The sequence below is a fragment of the Anopheles merus genome, chromosome 2L, assembly GCF_017562075.2.
Source record: "Anopheles merus strain MAF chromosome 2L, AmerM5.1, whole genome shotgun sequence".
Classification (NCBI taxonomy): Eukaryota; Metazoa; Arthropoda; class Insecta; order Diptera; family Culicidae; genus Anopheles; species Anopheles merus.
Window position 1 is genome coordinate 47,103,038 of NC_054083.1, and position 22,376 is coordinate 47,125,413.

At 44.9% G+C, this 22,376-nt stretch overlaps 1 protein-coding gene across 5 annotated transcripts in view; it reads left to right on the forward strand.

Annotated features, from left to right (window-relative positions):
- Positions 1 to 112: 112 nt before the first annotated feature.
- Positions 113 to 22,376, forward strand: part of LOC121594161 (sodium channel protein 60E) — a 117,271-nt gene continuing 95,007 nt past the window's right edge. For all 5 annotated transcript variants that reach the window (XM_041917179.1, XM_041917181.1, XM_041917180.1 and 2 more), the window contains exons 1-2: positions 113 to 942; positions 16,354 to 18,412. In XM_041917179.1, the coding sequence (XP_041773113.1) occupies positions 18,379 to 18,412 (34 nt within the window). In that variant the 5' untranslated portion in view covers positions 113 to 942; positions 16,354 to 18,378. The remainder of the gene's footprint in view (positions 943 to 16,353; positions 18,413 to 22,376) is intronic.

Consider the following 22,376-nt stretch of genomic DNA (forward strand, 5'->3'; position numbering starts at 1 on the left):
CCCGTGAATGAAATAGTGATTATCCACGCGAGCGAACGAGAGAGAAGGGAGTACCGGAAAAGCGAAGCGTCGCCCCCCCCCCCCCTCGGAGCGGTAAAGGAAAAGCAATATGTTCGTGTGTGAGTGTTTGTGCTTTTGACAGGTGTGAGTTTTCAATTAGTGTCACCGCGTGTAAAACCCCTTTCCCCCCGTCGATGGCGGTACCTGAGGTCAACAATACACCATCGCGCTGACAACAACACGACCGCCGCTGGTGTTGGTGTGCGGTGAGGCGATCAAAGTGACCAGATCTGGTGGCGTCTCGAAGCGGCGCCATATTTAAGCCGATTAGCTTCCCCGGATGTCGGGGTTTGCAGATTGTGTAGCACGCCGTGTGTTTGTGAGTGTTTAATCTGTGTGAAAATAGGGCCACGCAATTGAGCATTGCCAAACACACAGCAGGCTGGTGAAGGATAGTACCGACATCTACATCTTCATTGCGGGTACGTCACACCGGCGGATGAAGAATTGGATTAGAAACGGCAACATCATCATCATCATCATCATCGCCATCACCATCACCAAGCAGACAGTGGATTAGCTGCTGTTGCGAGCGTTACCATTCGCAGAAGTAAGGTTCCAGAGTTCCAGCAACACGGTTTTTAGTGGATCCGATATCTCGCGTGTGACAAGTGGCGACAAATGTAGTGGCTGGCGGGTGGCGTCCTTTCCGGCCCGCAGCAGTGAAAGCACAACGCGCTTCAGCGAGGTGTAGAATTTAAATATGGCCGCCGGTGCCGGTACTACTTTACCGCTACAACTGTGAGGTGTGTTGTACAGTTGTTTCGGGTTGCGAAGGAGAACGACATCATCCGCCACAGCGTTGGGGCAAAACTATCGCGTTCTTAAAAGGCTGATGCCCAACATCCGCCATACCGACGTCACAGCTGGGGCGTAATGAGGGTAAGTAGATTTGATGCATAATTACAGATAAACCTAGAGCGATACTCTCTCCCTTTCGCTCTGTCTCTCTCTGCACGCTCATCACGTTGTCCTCGGAAGTTAGTGGTGGCCCTATTACTACTAGGGGCTGCCACCGGTTGCTGGTGGTGTGGTACGTACGCGACAACTTATTACTTTATCACCACAAAAGACTCGCTACGTTGGACAACCGCGCCACCATTGCGCAGTTCCCCGGACCGCGCGCTTGAGAGACAGCAAGCGCCACAGGGTGTGTGGGATATTAATGATCGCGTTTACTAGACGTTTCACTTGATGTCGGGAGGAGGCGTTGATGTTATTTGTACGAAGTCCTTTTTATGTGTGTGTGTGTGGGGAATTCATTGCAACACCCACCAACATACTCTCTTTGGTGGTAGTATTTGGCTGGTGTGTTGGTGGTCAACGCCATTGTTGCTTTTACATTGGTGGTGACGCTTTGCTCGTACATTAGAGCCCGCAGCTAGTTGCTCCCTTGATGGACACAGACAGATAAGCAAGGACGAATGTACATTAGCCCGAGCGGGTGGTCTGGTCAGTGATGTTGGTGGTGAAGGATAAGATTGCTTCCTTTTTTCTTCCCGCTCCAGAGGAGGTGGGAATGACAAATAGTAGATAATGGATGTGGTGATGTCGGAATGAGTAGCTAGAGGGAACGACTGGTACAGTTATTGGGAACTTTGGTTAATGATGACATGACTTATTATGTCTTACTTCTTCTCCTTATGTCTTACTAAGGAGATCTTTGTTATATAGGAGATATATTTTTGTGTATTTGAGTGAGGAAATGAGATTTTCAAGAAATCCTCACCTCAAGAAATCAGATTTTCTGCTTATTGTCATTTCCAAGAATTGGGTTTCAAGATATCTTCTTTCACATCTTGCTACACTTTTGACCGTCAATCAAAAACGGCTTCATATTGCTGCCGGCTATCGCACTTACACAGTGACCCTTTCGCAGCCTCACTTCTGACTAATTCCCGAAAAGTGCTCCCGAGCCTCATAAAAGCCCTGTTGCTGAGATGTACCTAAATTTGAGGCTCTCGCTCAGGCATGTGGATAATCACTATTTACAAAACTTAGCTCATTGTTTCCCGGGCGTTGCGTTCTTCGTACGTACCCTGCAGCGCGCTCATTTCCCAAAAACCGAGCAAACCGCTCCCAGCCAAAGCGACTTCAACGACCGTAATGAACGTGATTCGGACGGAAAGTTTCGACACTCAGGAAAATGCCCTGTACTACCTTACCGTGGGCATAACCGGTGAGCGGACGGGTTTTTTTGTGCCAACTGCCCGCAGGTACCGTGCATTCGGGGCGATTCTAGGGCATATAGCCCGCTGACGTAGGGGAGTCCTGGTGCCGGTTAATTAAACTCCACAAACATACATATAAAACAGACACTTGAGGGGCTAGAGTTTTGTTGGAAAAGACATCAACCCGAGAGCATCTTCAAGCAATCCACCGGTCCCACTAAGCACTTGTTGTGCTGTGGAGTGACATGAGCAGCAAAACGGCATCGAGAGGTTAATGATGCTCAGGGAACACTCCCACACTGATGACCCGCTCGGAGCATTTAGGGGTTTAGAACCTTCATTACCGAGCGTAATGAAGAAAAATTAAATTTTCCCAACTCTCTCCCTCCCTTAAACGATAGCGCGGTCAAGATGGCTTTCCTGGTTAACTTGAAACCTTTTGCTTGCTTTCTTTCCTTTGCGTTGCGGAATTGTTAGAAATAACTTGCCTAGACAAAGTTGTCTGAAAAAAAAAATCTTTCCAGAATGTTCAACCGGAAGCGAGGGGGAAAGATACTCGGGCGGGCAGCAAGAGGCACAATTCTTGAGCCGGCGTTGTTTTTCCGGCTAGGCAAAACTTTTATGAATACTTAAAAACAATCAACAGATAATACTTTGGCCAGCTACGCAGCGGAGCGGAAAATTCCGTTCGGTAAACATTGAAGCCGAGTTCCGGTGCGCAATACGCGTGTGTTCCGGGAGTGGCGAAGGCGTCAGCCACCTCCGAAGAGATTCAGGGGGCAGAGGAAGATGGCTAAGGGTCTTCCAGCTTTAGTGTGGCTGGACACGTGCTGCAAAGGCCGTGTTTTGTGTATCTAATCCGGGCGCAAACCGGACCTTAATGTTCTGGGTGCTTCGTTCATCCGTTTTTGGAGGTTTTTATGCCTTCTAGTATTGCTACAAGCTTAAGACATAGTTCTGCTGTGTGTAGCCAGCTTTTCTAGTTACTCTTGCAATCGTGCAGTTCGTTAAAAAGGATTAAATAAACGGCATTTTTGTCTCACTTCAATTTTGGAGAATTTGCAACTAATGGACATACAAATTCCCTGCCACGCTTAAGTACTTGCAGGCATTCCGACAAAGCCCCATCCCCCTCCCCGTCATCACTCGATCGAGCCGATGACAGGCCGGGACCGTGAAAGGCTTTTAATTTGCATCCATTCAAGGAATTAATTCGAAATTAACCGACAAACTTCATTAACCACTCATTAAATCTGAGCTATGCTAAGCAGCCTCCAAACGGCTGCCAAAACCGGCCACAGGCCGGGACCGGATCAAACTTTTCAGCGTTGACGGTGACGGAGACTGATTGACACGAACATTGAGTGTGGAGTCCCCCACTCCTATTCACTCCGTTCGGTCTCAGCAGGCGTGGCGGAATTTTCTGACGCTCTGTTCGCACGAAAATAGCTTTTCGATGGAATGGAGCTTTGAGCGTTTGGAATCAGCTTGCAATAGGAGGAAGGGACACCTTCTACCACTCCGTTCGGTGCTTCGGACTCAACAATTCGTAACAGTGCTCGGTATGTAATGAAATTCCTCGCTGGAATGGCGATTTCATACCGTCTCACCGTCCCCCCGTCCATCGACAGCTTCTACCAGCAGTCCCTATTGGAGTGGAAGATATTTAACTACCCCGAAAAGAAGTGAAACGACATGTCCTCAAATTTCACCGCTCCGTCCTCGGGAGATTAGGGGGTTTGGCTTTGGTCGAATGGGAAAATGATTGGAAATAATTTGTGCCACGATCCCACGTCCCCCCGGATCGCAACGCAACTCACACCTGGTGCCGGTTTCGTGTTAAAATGCGAATTTTCAACCAGCGTCGGTGCTGTTCAAGCGGCGAGGGGGGGAGAGAGAGAGAGGATGCTTTGGGAGGGGAGGGGCAATAGGTAAGAATTGGAAGAAATATATTCAAACATTATCCATCAGCTGGGGGATCTCCCGACGCAATAAAGTCTGTCGCGTTCGGGCGCTCGGAAGAACTGGGCAAGGAAAACAAGCGACGAACTGTCGTTAAAAAGTAATGGTGCTCTCGGTATAAACTTACAGTACAAATCGATAAAATGTTGCTGACCGTTTTGCTCGTAGCGCGAATCATGCCCCCACATTCCCCCTGGTGGTAATCCATGCCTCCCCTGCTCCTCACCACAAGATGGATGACCGTGGGTTAGGGCTGGGTATTAAAATGAGATATTTTCATGGCTCAGGGGGGAGCAAACCCTTAATCGATGAAGCATGGGTGGTGGAGCATGGGTATTTTTAAGGTCCCCCTTCTGCACGGCAAGCTTTTTTTATGTTTGTTAATCAGATGGTTGCTGTTCTGTGTGTGAGTGCTGGTGTGAGTGTGACCGCGTTTAAAGAAGGTTAGGAACCCGCGGTAAATAAATTTTCCCTCTAAAGCCCTTGAGGGGTACTTGTGTGTGTGTGTGTGGTCTTGTGGTGGTGAGGAGGTTGGGCAAAAACATGAAACCGAAAAAATGAAAATTTGTGTTGCAGAAGTTTCATCGTCTCGCGTAAGAAAGCAAGGAAAAAAAAAGATTGCTTCCCATTCTTGTAGCGGGGCGCGCGCGTTGATGTGAACCGCGCACAATCGATCGATTTGGGTGTTTCGGAGAGGTTTTTTTTCTGTGGTGATGGTGGTGGAAAAACATGATCGATTTTCTTCCCACAAAAGGAGGCGTGGGGGCTTCTAGTTCCCCTTCCCCCACAGGCAGCCCCTTCGACAACATTGCTTGGAGATGATGGGAACAGATAGAGTTTGATTAACTTTTCCTTCATCTTCAGGGCTTTGAGGGGGGGGGGGGGGTCGTTTCTAGCAGGGAAGGGTGATGGTGGAGGTTTCCTTTCTTCAGCAGTATTGGATGAGTGTTGTGTGTAGCTCATTTTTTTTTGCTCACTTACATTTTTCCCCTTCCAAAATAAAAGAAAAACAACCGGTTTGGCAGCAACCGGATGCTTTGGTTGAGGTTTGGTTTTGGCGCTTGGAAAGGTAAATTTGTTATTCAAATTTCAGCACACTCGGGTGTGTGTGTGTGTTGCTGTTCCTTAGCATTCACGATTAGCAAAGCATTTACGTGCAGGGTTAGTAGAGGGTACGGCACGGTAAAATATCGTTTTGAGGTGCTAACGCAATGCTAAGAAAGAGCTATACAAAAAAAACACACTACCCAGCCACAGCCAGCTCGTCTCGCACAGAAGAAGTATAGGTGTAGCCGCAAAACAGGGCGAAAAAATACAAAAGCGAATTTTCCAAAGTTAATCGAAGCACTCGACTTTGCCTCTGATGGCTTTTGCGCGCGCGTGTGTGTGCGAGTAAAGTGACGAGGTGAGCACCTTTTTTGTGTTTAGCCTCTTCAGGAGTCAAAGCAATTTAGCGCTACCTAACCAAAAATGAGAGAAAAAAGAGTGATACAGAGAGAGAGATACAGAGAGAGAAAGGAAGAGGTCTTGAATAGGGGCTTCACGGTTTGCGGGGCAACTCTGTTATGGTACTTTGTTTTTCTATATTGCAACCATTTGGGGGTTAAATATTCATCCAATAGCGCTCGAGCGATGAAATTGTGCAGCAGAAAAATACATTAAAAATGCAGAACAACCTACCCCCCCCACCCCGGCCTTCCCCTTCTATTCTTCCCCCATTGGTGGTGGAGTGTATGAGATCCGGTTTCGAATTGGAAATTGCCAGGGCGGGGAGATTAATTTCCACCATAGAAATCATCCATATCATCCCGGAAGTAGCGAGTGGGTGGCCTGTGGCTTTGTAGCAATCGGATTAATATTCATGGGACATGGGCTTTCTTTTGTTTTGAGCGAAAGGTATCATTCGATCGGGCCGGTTTCCATGCGACCCCGGTTGGGTGTAAATGATCGATTTTGGGCTTACCCTTCACCATTGGAGATAAGCTGTGCTGTGCATCACAACGGGTTGTGTGGGAGGTTTTTAATTTAAATTGCCAATCTTCGTTTGAACAGATTTAAAAATTAGCTTGACTAATGTATTATCCGGTATTTATATTTAATTAACGGTTGTCGGTAGGCAAATTTGGTTTAGCCGATCATCGCATATTTCTGATTGCTGGATTGTAGAATATTGTTACACTTCAGGTGGTTGTAGAAAAATATAAAAATACAATCAATGAAATATTTGTTTATTGTAGTCTAGTTAAATCTCGTACGACTTAACAACATGCCCGTCATGGGTTCAAGCCCCAAATAGACCGTGCCGCCATACGTAGGACTGACTATCCTGCTATGGGGGGAAATCAATAAGTCACTGAAAGCCAACCCCACAAGTGGGTTGGCAGGCCTTGACCGGCATCGGTTGTTGAGCCAAAGAAGAAGAAGAGTCTAGTTAAATCTAATTTGAAACCAATAATTAAAAATTAACTAACCATCTTGAAATCACCATCTTTGAATATAATTTACACCCTCTTTTGTGCTCAAGATCGAATCACACTCTATCGAACTGATAATCATGGGTACAAGAAACCTTTCCAAAGGTAGAAATGGCGAAAAAGGATCATTATCAAATTCATTCACATTAATCAGCAACCGTGTGCTGTGCTACCTTATTATCCATCCTTTCTTTAAATTTACCAACCACCAACATTTACTTCCTTAAAACAATGAATGAAACCACCAACGCTCTCACAGTGAAGGAACAATTTCCAGCGGGAGTAAAACTGTAAAACAAAGAAATACTGAAATAGAAAAAAAACGATAAAATAGCAGCCATAAAAGTCCATCCATTTCAAAAGGGGCAATAATTTTGAAAAAGCAATAACAGAAAAAAGCACAGAGACAAAGCAAGGGAAAGGACCGACGAAAGGGACCGTGCAATGAAAAGTGTAAACTTTTGAGCTACCGGGGGAACAAAAGAAGGAACACCCACCACCGGTGCAGACGAAAAAGTTACCGTTGATGAGGAAATCAGTTTATACCACCCGTGGGAAATGGTGCCGTGCAACGGTGACGTAGCGCGCGGTACAAATCGAACGATGACGTACGAAGGGCAACACCGTCGGTGAGATGCGAATGTGTACCCAAAGCCAATCAAACAAGTGAACCCCGTCCGTGCCACTTTGGACCTTCTATTTGTCCCAAGCCCAATGTCCCAGTGTGGTCGGGGGCATATATACGATTTCGAAGCAGCAAACCACCAGCAGCAAGGCTGCCACGCGAAGGGCAGCCTGGTACTAGTAGTGTGATGCCGTCTTTTTTTACGACCGTACCGACTTTACGAGCACCTTGTGGTGAGCGTTGTTTTTTGCTTCTCCACTTTTTAGTTGATTCTAAGGGAGGTTTTTTTTCTCTCTTCAAAAACCACGTTCGCCCGCGTTTTGCCCGTTTAAGCTAGCGCGCTTTTCCGTTCACCTTAAAATCGGAGCAGCTTTTCCCCCGCGCGCAACCAGTGTGTTGGAGGCTATTTCCGGCTTTGCTCCTGGGAATTGGCCGTACGGCCGGTTGGAACCCGTTGTTGCTGTACTTGTCCCGTGCCGCTGAAAGGACGGGCTTTAAGCGTGAAGAAGTGCTCCCGACCAGAGGTTTTAACGGGAAGCAAGCAACCCACAGAAAGCGGCGCTAATCCGTCCATTTCCGTTTTGCACTCAGCAGTTGCACAGGCGGCACAATTTGCTCTGGCTGTCCACCGGGCTGTTGTTCGGCGGTAGGAAAAGGAGCGTTTATGTTGCTCGCTTGTGTGTGGCCAACGGTGTGCTATGTTTTTTTTTATTACAGTTGTTGCTGTTGCCACTTCTTGCTTTTAAGAGAATTTCAAAATCGCGCGTCTTAACGTGTCCCAGGCCCCAGTGGACCGTAGGTGGAGCTCGTTACCGTTGTGCGCTGTGAAGCAGTGATTTCCCACGGTCAAATTGGGTTGGGTGAAGTTTTTCTTGCTTTTCCGGCGAATAGTTTACTGCTGGAAAGAAGGTGTGTGTGTGTGTTGTTGCTACTTGTTTGCTTGCTTTTTTTTGGGTTCATTTTCTACCTTTCATAAGGAGCCAGTCACTATTAGCGAACGAAGGTGTTTTTAAATCACCGTCTTCGGTCGGGTGTGCTGCAGAAATGGTGTAAAGTTTGGGTTAAAATTCGCTTACCGTTTTGCCAGATGGGCAGCGTGCTGCGACAGCTTATGGCTTTATTAAGTTTGTTGTGCAGTAGTATGGTGAGGGGGAGGGGATTGGCTGAGTGATTGAACCCGCAGTCTCTCGTTCTCTCTGTACATGCCTTGCCGGTGCTGAACGGCGGTGGTACACTTCAACGAGGTGCTAAAACGTCATAAAAACTCATGCAAGCAATTTCAAGCCTCCCGGGGTCATTACTATTTTGTTTGGCAATAAAGCGTTGGCAAAAGGGGGAGGTGTTCGGCCCTTGCGATCACCGTCTTAAGAGTGGAAACTTCAAGGAGTTATTTTTAAGTGTGATAAGTAGACGTTCACATTACGGAGCTTTATGGTTTTCTTTTTTTTTTTTTTGGGGTTTGAGGGCTTACAGTTTTGCTTTTTTATTTCAATTTCAAGCCTCATTTAAGGTGTTTGATCCTATAAATAGACGTATAGTAGTTTGTATGAGTGTTGTTGCATACATTAAGGCGCTAAGTGTTTGTCTAATGCTTTGTTGCATTAAATGTATGCAACCTAAATGTGGTGCTCAATGTTACTATTTGTTGATCGTTTTAGATAAACGCTGATTTTTTTCTTGTTTATATTAAAAGCTATGGTTGATTTATCGATTATGTTTATGTTAGTGTTTTAAAATGAAATACTAACAATATGCAATTGAAGCTTGATAACACCTTTCACAGGTAGTATAATGCTTTTGGCCCTTCGAACCGGATCATAGCTTGCTAGTTCCACCCAGTTATGCTCAAAAAATGTTTAGCTGACCTTACTCAGCTCGCTCGCTTTCAAAACTTCTTCCCAAAAATAGCACAAAGCAGGCCAAACACTAGGGACAGTTAAAAACCTTTACTGCAGGTGTTGTAATTGTCTCATTTGATAATAGCGCGATCGCGGTTTCACGCCTATATGAAGAGCAAAAAAAAACTGTTGAAAAGGCTGTCTGTTTTACCATTCTTACACCACTATCCGGTGGGAACGGTTTGTTCCGCTGGGGAAGCTTTCTCTCTCCTTCTATGACGTGCACTTTGTTCGAAGCTCACGGGCTAAAAATCATGAATAAAGAAGGAAGGCTGGTTCCAGGCACTCACACAGCGCCAGGCAGGAAATTGAGCAGTGTTCAAAAGTTTATTATCTCCGGGGAAAATGCGTGTTTTCAAATCCGCCGCCCATCATTGAGGTGAAGCTTACGGTCTTGTGTTGCCCTTTTCTTTGCCTGTGTTTTTGTTAGTATTATTTACCAGCTTTAGTTGCAAAAATCGCTCCATTCGTGCCCGTGTGTGTGTGTGTTTGTGTGGGAGGTGAGAGCCACCGTGTGCAGCCACCAAAGGGAATTCCATCCCAATCGGACGCCCCGCGTGCAGGATCAGAGCGAATCGATGAAAGCTTACCTTTTTTGTACAATTTCATCTCGTCTTTTTGTGTTATTCACTTGGGTAGAAAATTGTGTGTGGTGGGAGCAGGGTGAACGGAGGGCACGAAACGGGGGTGTGGCCTTTTGACTATCGCCATGTGTGCCAGGCGTAAGATTTTTACCGGAGGGAGAGCCAAAAAACCTTCACCACCGTCGTCGTCGTTGCTGTTGTCGTGGTTTGTACAAAGCAGGGGGAATTACCATCGTTGAACGGGGTTAAAAACAATCGAGCCAAGTGGGACTGATTCTACAGTACCTTTTTTTTTTGCTTTAAGTGGTGAAAAGTCGACAAAAGCTTAAAGCAGGCCGAAAGGAACGAGCATGCGAAGGGAGCTGATCCAGAAAAATAAAAACAAATAATTGCAATAAAGCCGATAATTTACGGGGAAAATTAAAGAAAATTACTTTTGGGTACGGTGAGCAAAATTGGATTAGGCCGTGAGGTGTGCGGCGGGTTTGCGTGATAATACAGCAGGCGTGAAGGTTGAGCAAAAGCGGGTCGACTTTGGCGGCACAGTACAGAAGCTACAGGCCTGGGAGTGCCGTGCGCTCATGAGTGAGCCCTTAAAAACATGTTTAACAACGATATCAGTAAGCGGTTGGCGGAAGTACTGCCAGAATGGTCTTACTTCCGGTCGTACCTTTTGCTGCGGAACGTGTACGACAAAGTAAATGTTACACTGGTGACAATGAAGTTGTTAAAACTGATACCTTACGCTTGGTAAGGAGGAAGCAGTTGGAGTTTATTAAAGGCGAAGCGGCAAAGGGGTATTAACTTGCTGTTTCTTTTTTTTGTAGCTTCTTAAACAATGATTTTTGCTACTTACAATACTTTGTAGGTAGAATCTGGTGTTAACCTTTAAAAAGGACATTTGCACAAAAATGTTACAATCTGTGCCTTCATTCCTCCCTTGCAGCATTCAAGTGTTATGTGATGAAGTTCATTCGACTGACGTTTCATCTACCGATCTAGTCCATCCACTTTAATGCCAGGAACCTTTGATGCACTGTGGATTATGTGTCGTAAAATCTTTTATTCCATTGTTTCCTCATCTGTCTCTCATTCTTGCTCCCGCTACACAACAGCAAAGAGAGAAAATTGAAAATTTTATAACCTTTCCCGGTTGTTAAAACGCAAACCACGGAATCTTCCCAGCATCATCGGGTAGCAGAATGCTGTGAAAATTCCAGCTTTTGAGCTTACAATGACTCCCTTTTTTGTTGGCTATCGTTTTTGGCATTTTGGTACGTTTGAATGAAGAGCATGAAGTGTGTGTCTGACAGAGCGCCTCAAATGGAAGTGATTGAAAATGGAACAGGGAATTGTTATTAAATTGAAGTATTTTCATTACTGTAAGGTATATTTTAGGAGTGGCATATTCAGCTGGTGTTATACCCTTAAGTGTATTAAAACATCATATATTTGGGTAATTTTGGCTTACTATACGGAGCTTTAAAGGGCAACAACTGCTAATCCCTTCGGTCAAACGCTTCGATACAAACCTTTCCAAAGGGTGTTGTAACAGACTGTGAGAAAAAAAAACAGCAAGCCAGAGCAAAAGTATAGGTGTACCGATAAATAACGTACCCTAATCACGGTAATGGCACTAATAATGGTGGCACCACATGGAAAACTTTTTGTGGTAAAATGACTGCACACCGCTGCGGAGAGAGAGAGAGCGAGAGAGAAAGCGTTAAAACTTCTAAAGCACCTCGTTCCGCACAAACTTTGGCCGAAGCCCGAAAAATATTGAAATTTTACGATACCACTAATTGTGCAGCATCAAAACACAATCGTGTACCCCAGCTGTGTAGGAAAGCAGAGGAAGCATGGTATATAATGGTACGATAAAGTGGCAAATTCTTATGAATTGTTTACAATTTAGTTACACGAATACTGAAGCTGTATTTTGTTTACTGCTTGGTAATGGTGAGAAATGGTTTACAAGAGGAATTGTTTCGTTTCTGCTGAGCAAATGTTTGTTTTTTTTTTCAGTTCAAAAAAACTGCTTTAATTGCTTGAGGAAGTTTTGCACCATATTGCGAAATTAAATGACAAATCATTGCTACATACCACAATTACACAGAAATGGTTTATTCATGCTTCTTTTTACTTTTGCGCTATTTTTTGTTGTAAAACATATGAATGAATAGTGATTGATTGGTTAAAAAGATGGATTTCAGAAAAGAATCGGCCAATAAAGTCAATGTAGAGACAGTAAAAAGTGGAGGAAATCAATTCAATTCATGAAAGACAACAACCTGTATCTGTATTACTCTGATGCCACTTAATTTATGCAATTTTGACAATTTAATTTTGCAAATTTATTAAAAACGATTATGGAATACCTCCGGCGAGCAGTAATAACAACATTATGATGAGACAATTATGTCTATAAACGCTTAGAATCAGCTCAGAAACAAGCAAGCAGGTAGGCAGATACACTAAGCAACGAAGCAAATAAATGAACATCACGCAAACAACCACCAAGTGCAGCGCCAATGGAAACTACAAAATGAAAACGATTGCTTGTAGAGCAAAAAAAAAAAAAGAAAAAAGCTACAAGAGAAAAAAACCCATTAACAACAACAAAACAAACACGCACACGAAACGTTAAATGAAATTAAACAACACACAAAGAGAACGTGTCTTGCGCGCGCCATCTGTGGGCATTTATTGATAACCTTCCAAAGCAACCTAGCAGCAAAGTGTATTGCCCCGTTTCTCTCTTCCCACTCCTTTGAGCCTGTTGAGCGGCGTGTTTTGAAGTGAAGTATAAAGCAAGCTTTCCCTCGGTGACTCCTGTGGCTCGCCGCACTTGCCGAAGGTAGCAAAGGCAGAGCTAAAGAACGAATGGAAGTTTCGGGTGTGCTTGTTCTTTTTTCATTTTATTTTACACCAAAACACTTGTGTGTTTGGCGGTCCTGCACACGATGGACCCTGCGGAAAGCTTCGAATCGAGCCCTTTTTGGCGTGTTTTTTTGTTGTTGTCGAGGGACCGTGGATGGCCAAAACATTCTTTTTCGCCTTTTGTGCCCGTACGCGAAAGAAAGCTGGTGCCGGAGAACTTTCACCTCGCGCTCGCGCGGCATGCCGAGCGTGTTCGGTGGACCCTAGCAAAAGTGCCAATGTTCGGGTCTGTGTTGCTGCAGAAGGTCTCAATCGATCGTACCAGTGCGCATGGTTCGCGGTTCCACGGGTCTCTCGCTCTCTCACAAGGTGGACGGGGACGGTCAACAGCTGCTCTGGCGGTAGTGTGGTCTGGCGCTATGGATTGTAATGCGTGTCTCTCCAGTGTACGTTTTTTTGCTGCTCGATCCGCTCAATATTATTATGAGCTTAAAAAAAGAAGTACGTGTGTTTGTGTGTGTGTGTGTTTACTTCTTTTTTTTCAGTTACTGCTGACTTCACTCCCGGGAATGAAAGACCTTCGGGTGTGAACAACCATTCTACACACGGTGGCGTCTGTGACGCACAGCGCGTTACTGCGCCATCGAATTGATTTGTTTTTATTTTATTCCCCAACCCACCCCCCACACAGTACGGGCTCGGGCCAGTAATTTCCCTTACCTTTGCATGCGTAACGAACGGTATGGAAAAAGCGGTGGGAAGAAAAGAAAAGCGATGTTTCGATTTTCCATCGCCCCTCACACAGTGCGTTTGTTGAGCTCGAGCGCGCCCCCGGTTCGGGCTGATTGCGCGACCGCAACGTGGCTGCAATGGAATGGCGTATTTGTAACGATACCATAACGACTTGAGCTCGCCGCCGCTACCCTTTATGGCACGCGGTAGCTCCTCGTCCTTCTCGTCTTGTTTGACGCCCGGAACGGGTTAGAAAAGGGGGCAATAGAGAGCAGGGAAAAGCGGACGGTACGCGGGGACCACTTGTTGTAGTATTTGCATATGGCTGCGGTGTTTGAAGCTCGTTGGATCGTGGTGTGAGTGAGTCAGTCGATGGTCATATCACCTGTTTTTTTCTTCTTCTACCTCCGACTACAACCCTACAGCAGAAGGTACCTCGCAGGAGGCAAGTAGCGTGTGTGTGTGTGTGTTTGTGTGGGATAAGCTTTTTCCCTGTTGCCGAGTAAAACGTGCTGTACGATGTGCTGCACAAAGAATGATAACGTTATTGCAGGTGTGTGTTTGTGTGTACGTTCATTTTGTGTCTGTGTGTGCAAGGAAGGACGCTAAGAAACCCTAGAATATGTGAGCACGAGCATCTGCGTGCAGGACGACCGCCGCCGCAGTTTGGAGTGGGTGACAGTCGATATTAACCAGCACACACTAACGAGCATCGCTGATGCAGCTGCACGGAAAACTGCAGTTCCCCCCTCCCTATTCTGGTGTAGTCAAATCATGCACACGTACACAAATGGACACCTGCCGCACCAGGGGTAATTATGTGTGTGTGTGTGTTTTTTTTTTCTTTTTCATGCGGTCCTTCCTTCCTGTGTGTGCTACGTACGTACAGACACCCTTTTATCTGCCAGTGCCATCAGGGATCCTTTATTTCAGTGCTATAGCTTTGTCTTTTGTGTTGCCGTTTGCGTGTATGTGTGTGTGTGTGTGGGAATGACACAAGCTTGCTGCACCAGCACAGGATGCAAGCTGCAGTTAGGTAGTTCAAATTGAAACGGGAATAAAGACACATTTGGGTTCATCTATACTGCCTGGTGGGTGGAATTGGCTTGGAAAAGGTTGAAGTTTGTATGCTTTGATAGCTGAAGGTAAAATAGGGTTTGAATTAATTCCTGAATGCAAAGCAAACAAATGAGCGTAATTGCCATTTATTCCATATACGGTGTGTCGAAAGGTTTTTTTGTAGGAAGCGCCTAAATGTATGTGCAGCTTTTGTTTTTTTTTTGTGAATGTAGCTCATGACATAGTTGATTTTTCGAAGCTATTTATAAAAAAGTGTTTAATATACGCTATCCTCAAATTTATATTAAACAAATTACTATACTCATTCAAGTTTTATTTAAGATAAAAGTGTGAAAAGTAGATTTTGCATACATTTAGGAGCAATCATCGCTAATGATTGATATGTTATTTTTATTCGTAGCCTTTTACTGCAATGTTCTAATGCTAAGATGAGGAGTCTATTCTATCTTAGTAATCTATCTAGTATTGAAAAATTCGAAAATATTTTGAACAATGAAACATTGTGGCTCAAAGTTTCCTGTTACTGTATGTACTATTTGGCACGGTAAAAAGCTCGATCGATTAGCAAGCAAGTAGATCCGTTTCAGCAGAAGAATCGCGCTATAGCTTCGACAAGCTCGACAACTCCACCACACAAACCACATCCGGGCTGTGCATTAATGTTGATGAACAGGCTTACCGCTCCTCCCACACGGACACACATTGTACTCTGTGTCTGTGTGTGTATTTATCGAACGCGAACCTCTAAGCTGTATCCTGCATATTTTGATCCTGAATATTTTATTCCACCTCCCCTTGCACAACTAACCCTGGCACAAATAGTTTTGTTGCTCTCCGGTAGGTACTTCGCCAACCACCATACTCCATAATATGCAGCAAAAATCCGGCTCTGTATGGGCTTTAAAATTTAATCTCTTTCCCAGAGCGCGTACAGAGCGCGATCACCACAGACAGTCGACAGTCTGCCAGCTGCTGCTGCTGCTGCTGCTGCTTCTGCTTAAGGCTGCCATGTTTGTGGGCCGGTAGATGGAGGTTCGCACCGCATCATCTGTTCCTGTGTGTATTTATATACAAATCCAAACACACACACATACACACATGTTCGTGGACTCATAATAGTATCTTCCGCTACATCAAAAAGTGTGCTTCTCAAGCATTAGCGCTTGGTTGTGCAAACTACTTTCTACCTTTCTACCTACCGGCAACGGGACCAGGTTGTGTAGTTCCGGTTCCGGTTGCCGGCGTGCACAATGGCAAGCGCCAGGTTTGTCCGGGTTCGCCGAAAGAAGATAGTGCCACCTTCTCGAGTGTGTCGATCGCTAAGCTGTCACGTTGCCAGCGAGTGTGTGTGTGTGTGTGTCTTTGCGGGTGGCATCCGCTCCATCCGTACCAACCGTTCCACGTAACAGGTTACCGTTCTGGCGGTGTCTCGGGCCTCGTTTGTGCACCAAATCGCTCGGAATGTGACAATGTTTCGATAAACATGCTCATAATTGTGAACCACCTTCTAGTCCGCCACAAGATTCTTCTTGAATTGGTATGAAGACGACGATAGGGACACAGCTGGGAGGAGGAAAAAAACCCCTGCAGATATAAATGTCTCTCTGTCGGCAAGTTTTCGACTTGTTCAGTACAATGACTTGCTGGTCCCGTGAAAAGGAAGCTTCATGAATGAAAAATGGTAGACGGTAGTTGACACTTGTACAATTTTATTTGCCTCCTGTTGCGTTTGTATGCCGGTGGAACCGGGCAGTTCATCACGATAGCAATTCTATTTATGGGAGCATTGCTAGCATACATTTAGGCGCTTTCTAGCTCCTATAACATTCCTGTTCAGTTTGCAATTTCAAATATTAAACATTTTTCTCTCTCTTTCTTTAATTACAGATTTACAACTAGAACAAAATGCTGTAAATAGTTCAACACTTCCGCTTCTACCGTTTGTCATACCGTTGGTTCCCGCCCGCGGCAACACATGCAACTACAGCGTGTGCTTTGGAGTGTTTGTAAATATGTTCAGCTCAAAGTAGCCGCCCAATGTTTCAACTCAACGCGTTGGAGGCGGTTTAGGCGTGTAATGTGCTAATAATAGGAAACAAATTAAACCATTAACCACGCATGATGTGTACTGTAAGCGATTGTGTTTGTGCGACAGCGTAAATGGAACGACAAAGCTTCCACCGGCTGTAAAGCAGATGGTTGTTAGTTCAAAGGGAACACCTCCGATCAAGTGTGTGTACTGTGTTGTTATTCGAGTTGATTCGATCAATTAAAAGGCAATCGCGCGAAAGCGGACAACGCTCTCCCAACCAATCTGCCCGGCACGATCGGAACATGTGAATCCGGGCACACAGGTAAAGGCAGGCTAGATGCAGTAGTGACGCACACTTAAGGATGCAATCGCCACGCTATGCTGCAGGTGCGGGGCTGTTTCGCGAGACCGTCGATCGCTGGTGACGATGCACCACGCAAAGATGCTACCAGTGATGCCCCAGCAGCAGACGGCGATTGGGCTTCCCATCATCGAGCGAATGGTGTCTAGCGCCAGCTAGCGAGACGGGTTTGCGCGTGTGTGCACCTTGTGCAACAGTGTAGTGCGCGTGTGTGTGTGTGTGTGTGCACCGTGATTGTCTGTATTTTGTGAGCGTGTATGTGTGTGCGTGTGTGTGAATGGTGTGTTAGCGTTTCAGGTGAAACATTGCGGAAGACCCTCCGTACACCAACTGGTGGTGCAGTGGTAAAAGTTTGCGATTGCGTTAAATAGGATGGAATAATAGCGAAACCGTGTCCACGCGCGCGTGTGTGTGTGTGTGTGAACTCTACACTCTGTCAGAAAATGTTATCCTTTCTACTATCGCGCGTACCGTGTAGCGTCGGCGTGTGCAGCTGCTAAAAGAGCTTAATTGAAATAAAGCAACGGAAGAGATTGTGTAGTTACGGGAGCGTTTCGAAAAAAAAAGTTTTGATAGCACAACACCACGAAAAAAAGAAGCCCGAACCACAGGGCGATAAATCTTTCTGCCACTTGCATTACCGACTGTGAAATTCTATCCATTTGGCCCGGCTACCCCCTTTGTCGGCCTCGTGGCCACCGTTAAAGGGCCGAGTTTGTAATTTTTAGCATTAGTTTAATCCAACCCAGTACTGTGGCTGAGCAGCGCGGCGAAGCATAATGTGTGAGCAATAATAGTGTAAAGTTAATAGTGTTGATCCTTTCCGCGTGGTGCCGCTGCTAGTGTACGAAGTATAAGGCGTCTCCATCGGCGTCGCTATCGAAGGAAACACAAGGCGTCTCCATCGACGCTGTGAGTGGGTGAATTAAAGTGTAAATTAAAATTGTGCTGCGTTTAGTGCTCTAAGTTGTGCAAAACACACGCACACGTAGAAGAAATGTAAATACCCATGTAAAAAGTGTTAAACGAAGGGTTACGGTCAGTTCATTCCATTAGCAGTAACCGTTCCATTTCTGAAACAATGTGCTCGTATCTTCACTCTTCTTCAAAGTAGAAAAGTTCCGCCCCAATACCACTGTTGCATCATCGCTAAAGCGTTCGAGCGAGAATGATAGTCGTGTTCCAGTAAAAAGTGTATATATTGTTGTAAATGCACCTTCACGTTTAACTAGCATACTGTTGCGCTTATAACCGTTTCGTATTGCGAGAGATTAGTGCAGTAGACTAAACGAAGACTAAAAGAATTAAAAAAAAAAAAACAAAAATATATACTTAATCGACACAATGTTACAAACCAGCGTTACAATTATGCTTAGGCCCAGTTCATCATAGTAGCGTACACGTGTCACGTGGCTTAGTATTAACACAGGCGTACGCACTGCGGACGGAAAATAAAAACGGTGGAGCAAGGCGAAGCGAACCCAAACCAAACCACACCCTGCAGAAAGAATACCCGAAAATGACCGATGCAACTACTCCAAATGAAGGACAAGGTGAGTGTGGCGATGAAAGTGCTAGTTGCGGGTTGAAGGGTGTCCATAAACGATGCGTTTTAAAATGCTCGATTTTTAATTATCCAATTAAGTTGCTATTTTGTGAGATGTGTGAATTAATTTCCATTGCCAACAGAGAGAAAAAAAAACATCGAAACTCCTGGCCTGTATAAAAGGGATACAAAACCACCAAACGCAACACGCTATCGACATTTTTATTGTCCGTATTCAGATTATCGTATCGGCGGCGCTTCCCCACAAATCATTTCAATCAATTAGTACAACGAAAAAAGAACGGTGAAGCGCCGTTTGATCGTTCGGTGAGAAATAATTCATTTCCACTATCAGCCCCAGCACGGTAGGGCCAATCTTATTGGCCATTGAGGGATGGTCGGGCGCGGTTGGTACAGACAGGCCACCCTTTTGTAATCGATGCGATTGGTGTTGGTGATGCGGTTTCGCTTCGAAGCAAAGTGTTACTATTCGTGTAAGCATCCACTTCCTGCGGCGATGGTGGGGAAGGGAATACAAGAAGAAAACAAGAAAAAAAAAACGCACACAACGTTCTCTGCGAACACCAATCTCCTGCAGTGTGTAACACGAACGCTTTGAAATGTAATGGAACTTGCTCGACCATTCCATTATGCAGCTCATTCGTGAATCAGCGATTTGTGTCGATGAGTGAGTGTGTGGTGGTTGGAGCACTTACATATTGGCGTTCGGTTTTCAATGCGTTTTATGTTGCATGCTTTTAACTGGCTTTTCGATGACTTGCCAGCAAGCAATTTGAGGGTGATGGAATGGATTCGGTTACGTTACCACCCGCGGAGCACGCAGAAGAAGCAGCAAAAGCGATATTATGGATGAAGTTTGATACTGCACCGCAATGGCCATCGCTGGTTATTGATGGATTTTTTTAGAACGTTTGCTGAAGGTATCACATTCTGCGCTTAGTTTAAAATTACGTCCGTGTCATCATCATTTCAATCGTTGAAATTTTTTCTTTTTTATACGATTTAAGTACTTTAATTGCAAGGAGTTTTTCTGAACTTGATATGGAGTTACAATAGTGTAGTTTCTTAGAAGGTTCCTCTAATCTTTTATCACGGTCATAAGCTTGTTAATACGTGTTATCGCGCACTCCAAGGCCAGCATTTTTTCCAGCACTCTCACACGAATTTTCAATTTACATCCCGTTGGTGTAATAAAAACCGAAAAACAACTCGGTTTAATCTCCATTCCCATACATTAGTAACGCGTTTAGCTCTCAACAGCTCGTGTGTGTGTGTGTGTGTTTTGTTGGCCTGTACTGCTAAAACGGAACTTTGGTGTCGATTCCGCCCGTGTCTAAAGCGACCAACGTGTACCACCGCAACGGCAAACACGGTCGCTTTGATCTTGCCAACACACACAAGTATTGCCGACTTTTTACGGCATGCTGACGGCACGCTCAGCCATTCGATGCCACGTTGTTTCGCTTCGTGCGCTGATGTGTAAAATCTCGTAAGTGCATAAGGCGTTGGTTGACGCGTTCGGTACCAGTGACCCGTAAGCTTTGGCGTGTTGAAGCCTTGAAGCACGTAAGCGAGCAAGAACGGGTTGAGATGAAGACGGTTATTTCTTTAGCCGAGCGCGAAGGCAAACTCTGAGATCTGACGAATACGATGTGGTCTGTGTTTCACGTAAATATCTTGCGCACGGTGCGTGTTGCTTGAGCGCGTGACAATTTTTCCATTTGTAGGTCAGAGTAATGAATTTCTTAGCTTAGTGTGTGCCCTAGATTGCTTCCACGGCTGTACATGGGATGAGGGGGTGTGAGTTTTTGAAGATGAGTTACCCACTTCAAAAGTCAGCCCCAGAGTGCTGGTGCCATGAAGTGGCTGAACAGTTAGCGCTGCTAACGAGCAGATACAAGTACGCTCCTCTTTGGTTGAGGATTAGCAGGATCTTCTCGCTCGCGGGTAATAGAGGTCAGCGGGTTGCGTTTCATTCCGTTTGATGATGAAAAGACACAGCTTTTATGTGTCCAATTTGTTTTTTATGCGATTCGAGGTCATTTGTAAGGGAGGGAAATGTTTGTCTGTCGTGTGCTGTAAACAGTTTAAAAAGCAGACAACAGCAACATCTAATGTGGTGGATCTTATTGGATTTGTTGTGTACTTTCAGTGAGATTATTTTGTCTGAGAGAAATCGAGTTTCACCATTTGTCGTGTATATGGATTGAACAGTATGTTCCTGCTCCACGGTAGTAGGATATTCCATCTGGCTGCGAACTCAGCAGGCTTAGTGTGCTGCACGCTACTAAACAATAATTTATGATGACAGCAGAAGATGAAGCAAAGCTTTATGGATTCAATTTCGCTTTCTGTTTTGCGAGCAGCGGCTCGAACCTTTTGAGGGAGTTTCATTTTTAAAAGCGCCTCAGTGTCTTCTGTAAAGGATTCATTTATGTCCTTACATATTGAAAAAAAAGTATAGCAACAGTTTTGACAGTAGATGGTTACATGAATAAGTAACAATTTTTTGCCTTGCATCAGCGTTTTGTGTAATAAAACCGTTTCGTGCTATCCTCATACAAAGGCAACGTTTTCCCCTTGTAAGCTAATTGTGATTTCACAGTAAGTCTAGCAGCACTTGCGTCAAATGCTTTCTTTACAGGTTTAAGCAGCAGTCAAGTACTTGTTCTCAAAACATAAGCAAATTTATCCAATAGCTCGACACGGCGATGGCGGCGTGTTTTGCATCGGTCACTGGTAACCTTTCGCTTAAGCCACCGCGAAGGAGCTGCTGATTGCTGTGACATTATATTCGTTCGTCGGAATGGATGAAAAAAAAAATTACTTTTGCACGTGCCTTGGGTGTGTGTGGGGTTGTGAGCCTGAATACAAAAAGGGGATGGAGGGTAATTTTGCTTTCACTCTTTTTATTCATCTATCAGCTCGCTAAACGCTTTGCTGGCATTAGCAACAGTCGCCAGCCTCGCAAACCGCGAACGGGAGAAAGTATAAAACAAAAAAATGAAAAATGTCCGTTGACTAGCCGCGTTGGCTGGTAAATTAATTACGATTACGTGAGTGCGGAAGAATGCGCGACCAAACCGGCTGCTTAGACCGGTGGCGGACCGACCTCGCGCGCGCGCTGCGCACCGTTTGAGGTTTGAAAAGCGTACTTTTTGTCCATCTCCGTCCGTTACTTGGTGCCTGCAGTATGATCCTTTCGTAACCAAACAGCCCACTGGGTGTTGAGCGGGGTGGGAAAAAATGTGCGAGCAATGTACGGCCAAGACGGCAATGTAACGACAATTACGTCATCTAGGTGAATGTGCACGTTAAGAGTAATGAATACGTTTCATTTCAAGAGCGCTCGCCGCAGCCCGATGTTTTTCTCTTTGTGTGTGTGTGTGTGTGTGTGGTAGTGTGTTGTTTTCGCAACGGGTAGCAAAATGTAGAGGAACCACGAAAGTATTTGCGGTATCAAGTATCGTGAACATTGGCCATTGCTATGAATTATGACGTTGGTGTTTTTGTGTGCAGTACTGTGGGTTGTTATTAAGCGGCTACGTTTGGTTTTTCTTTTGCCGAATCACTCTTGTAGAGTTGGAATTGATTTTTTCTTTGTGATAATAGTTTTGGTAGTAAACTTGTGTATTTATTGAAGTATATGATATAAGTGTAATATAGCTCAAAGGTGTGCTAAATCGTATTTAAAGCTTAGCTTTAAGCAGAAAGTAACTCAATATCAGTTCTTCATTTATTAATTACTGAAAAGAATTAATAATTTAATTGTATTATTATTTTGTGGACAAAACATAGGTCTTGCTTCTAGACTGTTCTTTATTAAAATATGCCAAAAAGTAATCTAAAATCGATCGATGAATGTTTACGTGTCCAGCAGAAATTTGCAACGTTCAACACACATCCGTTCGTCCGTCACGCTGTCCAGCATGATTACGGTTTACTGACCT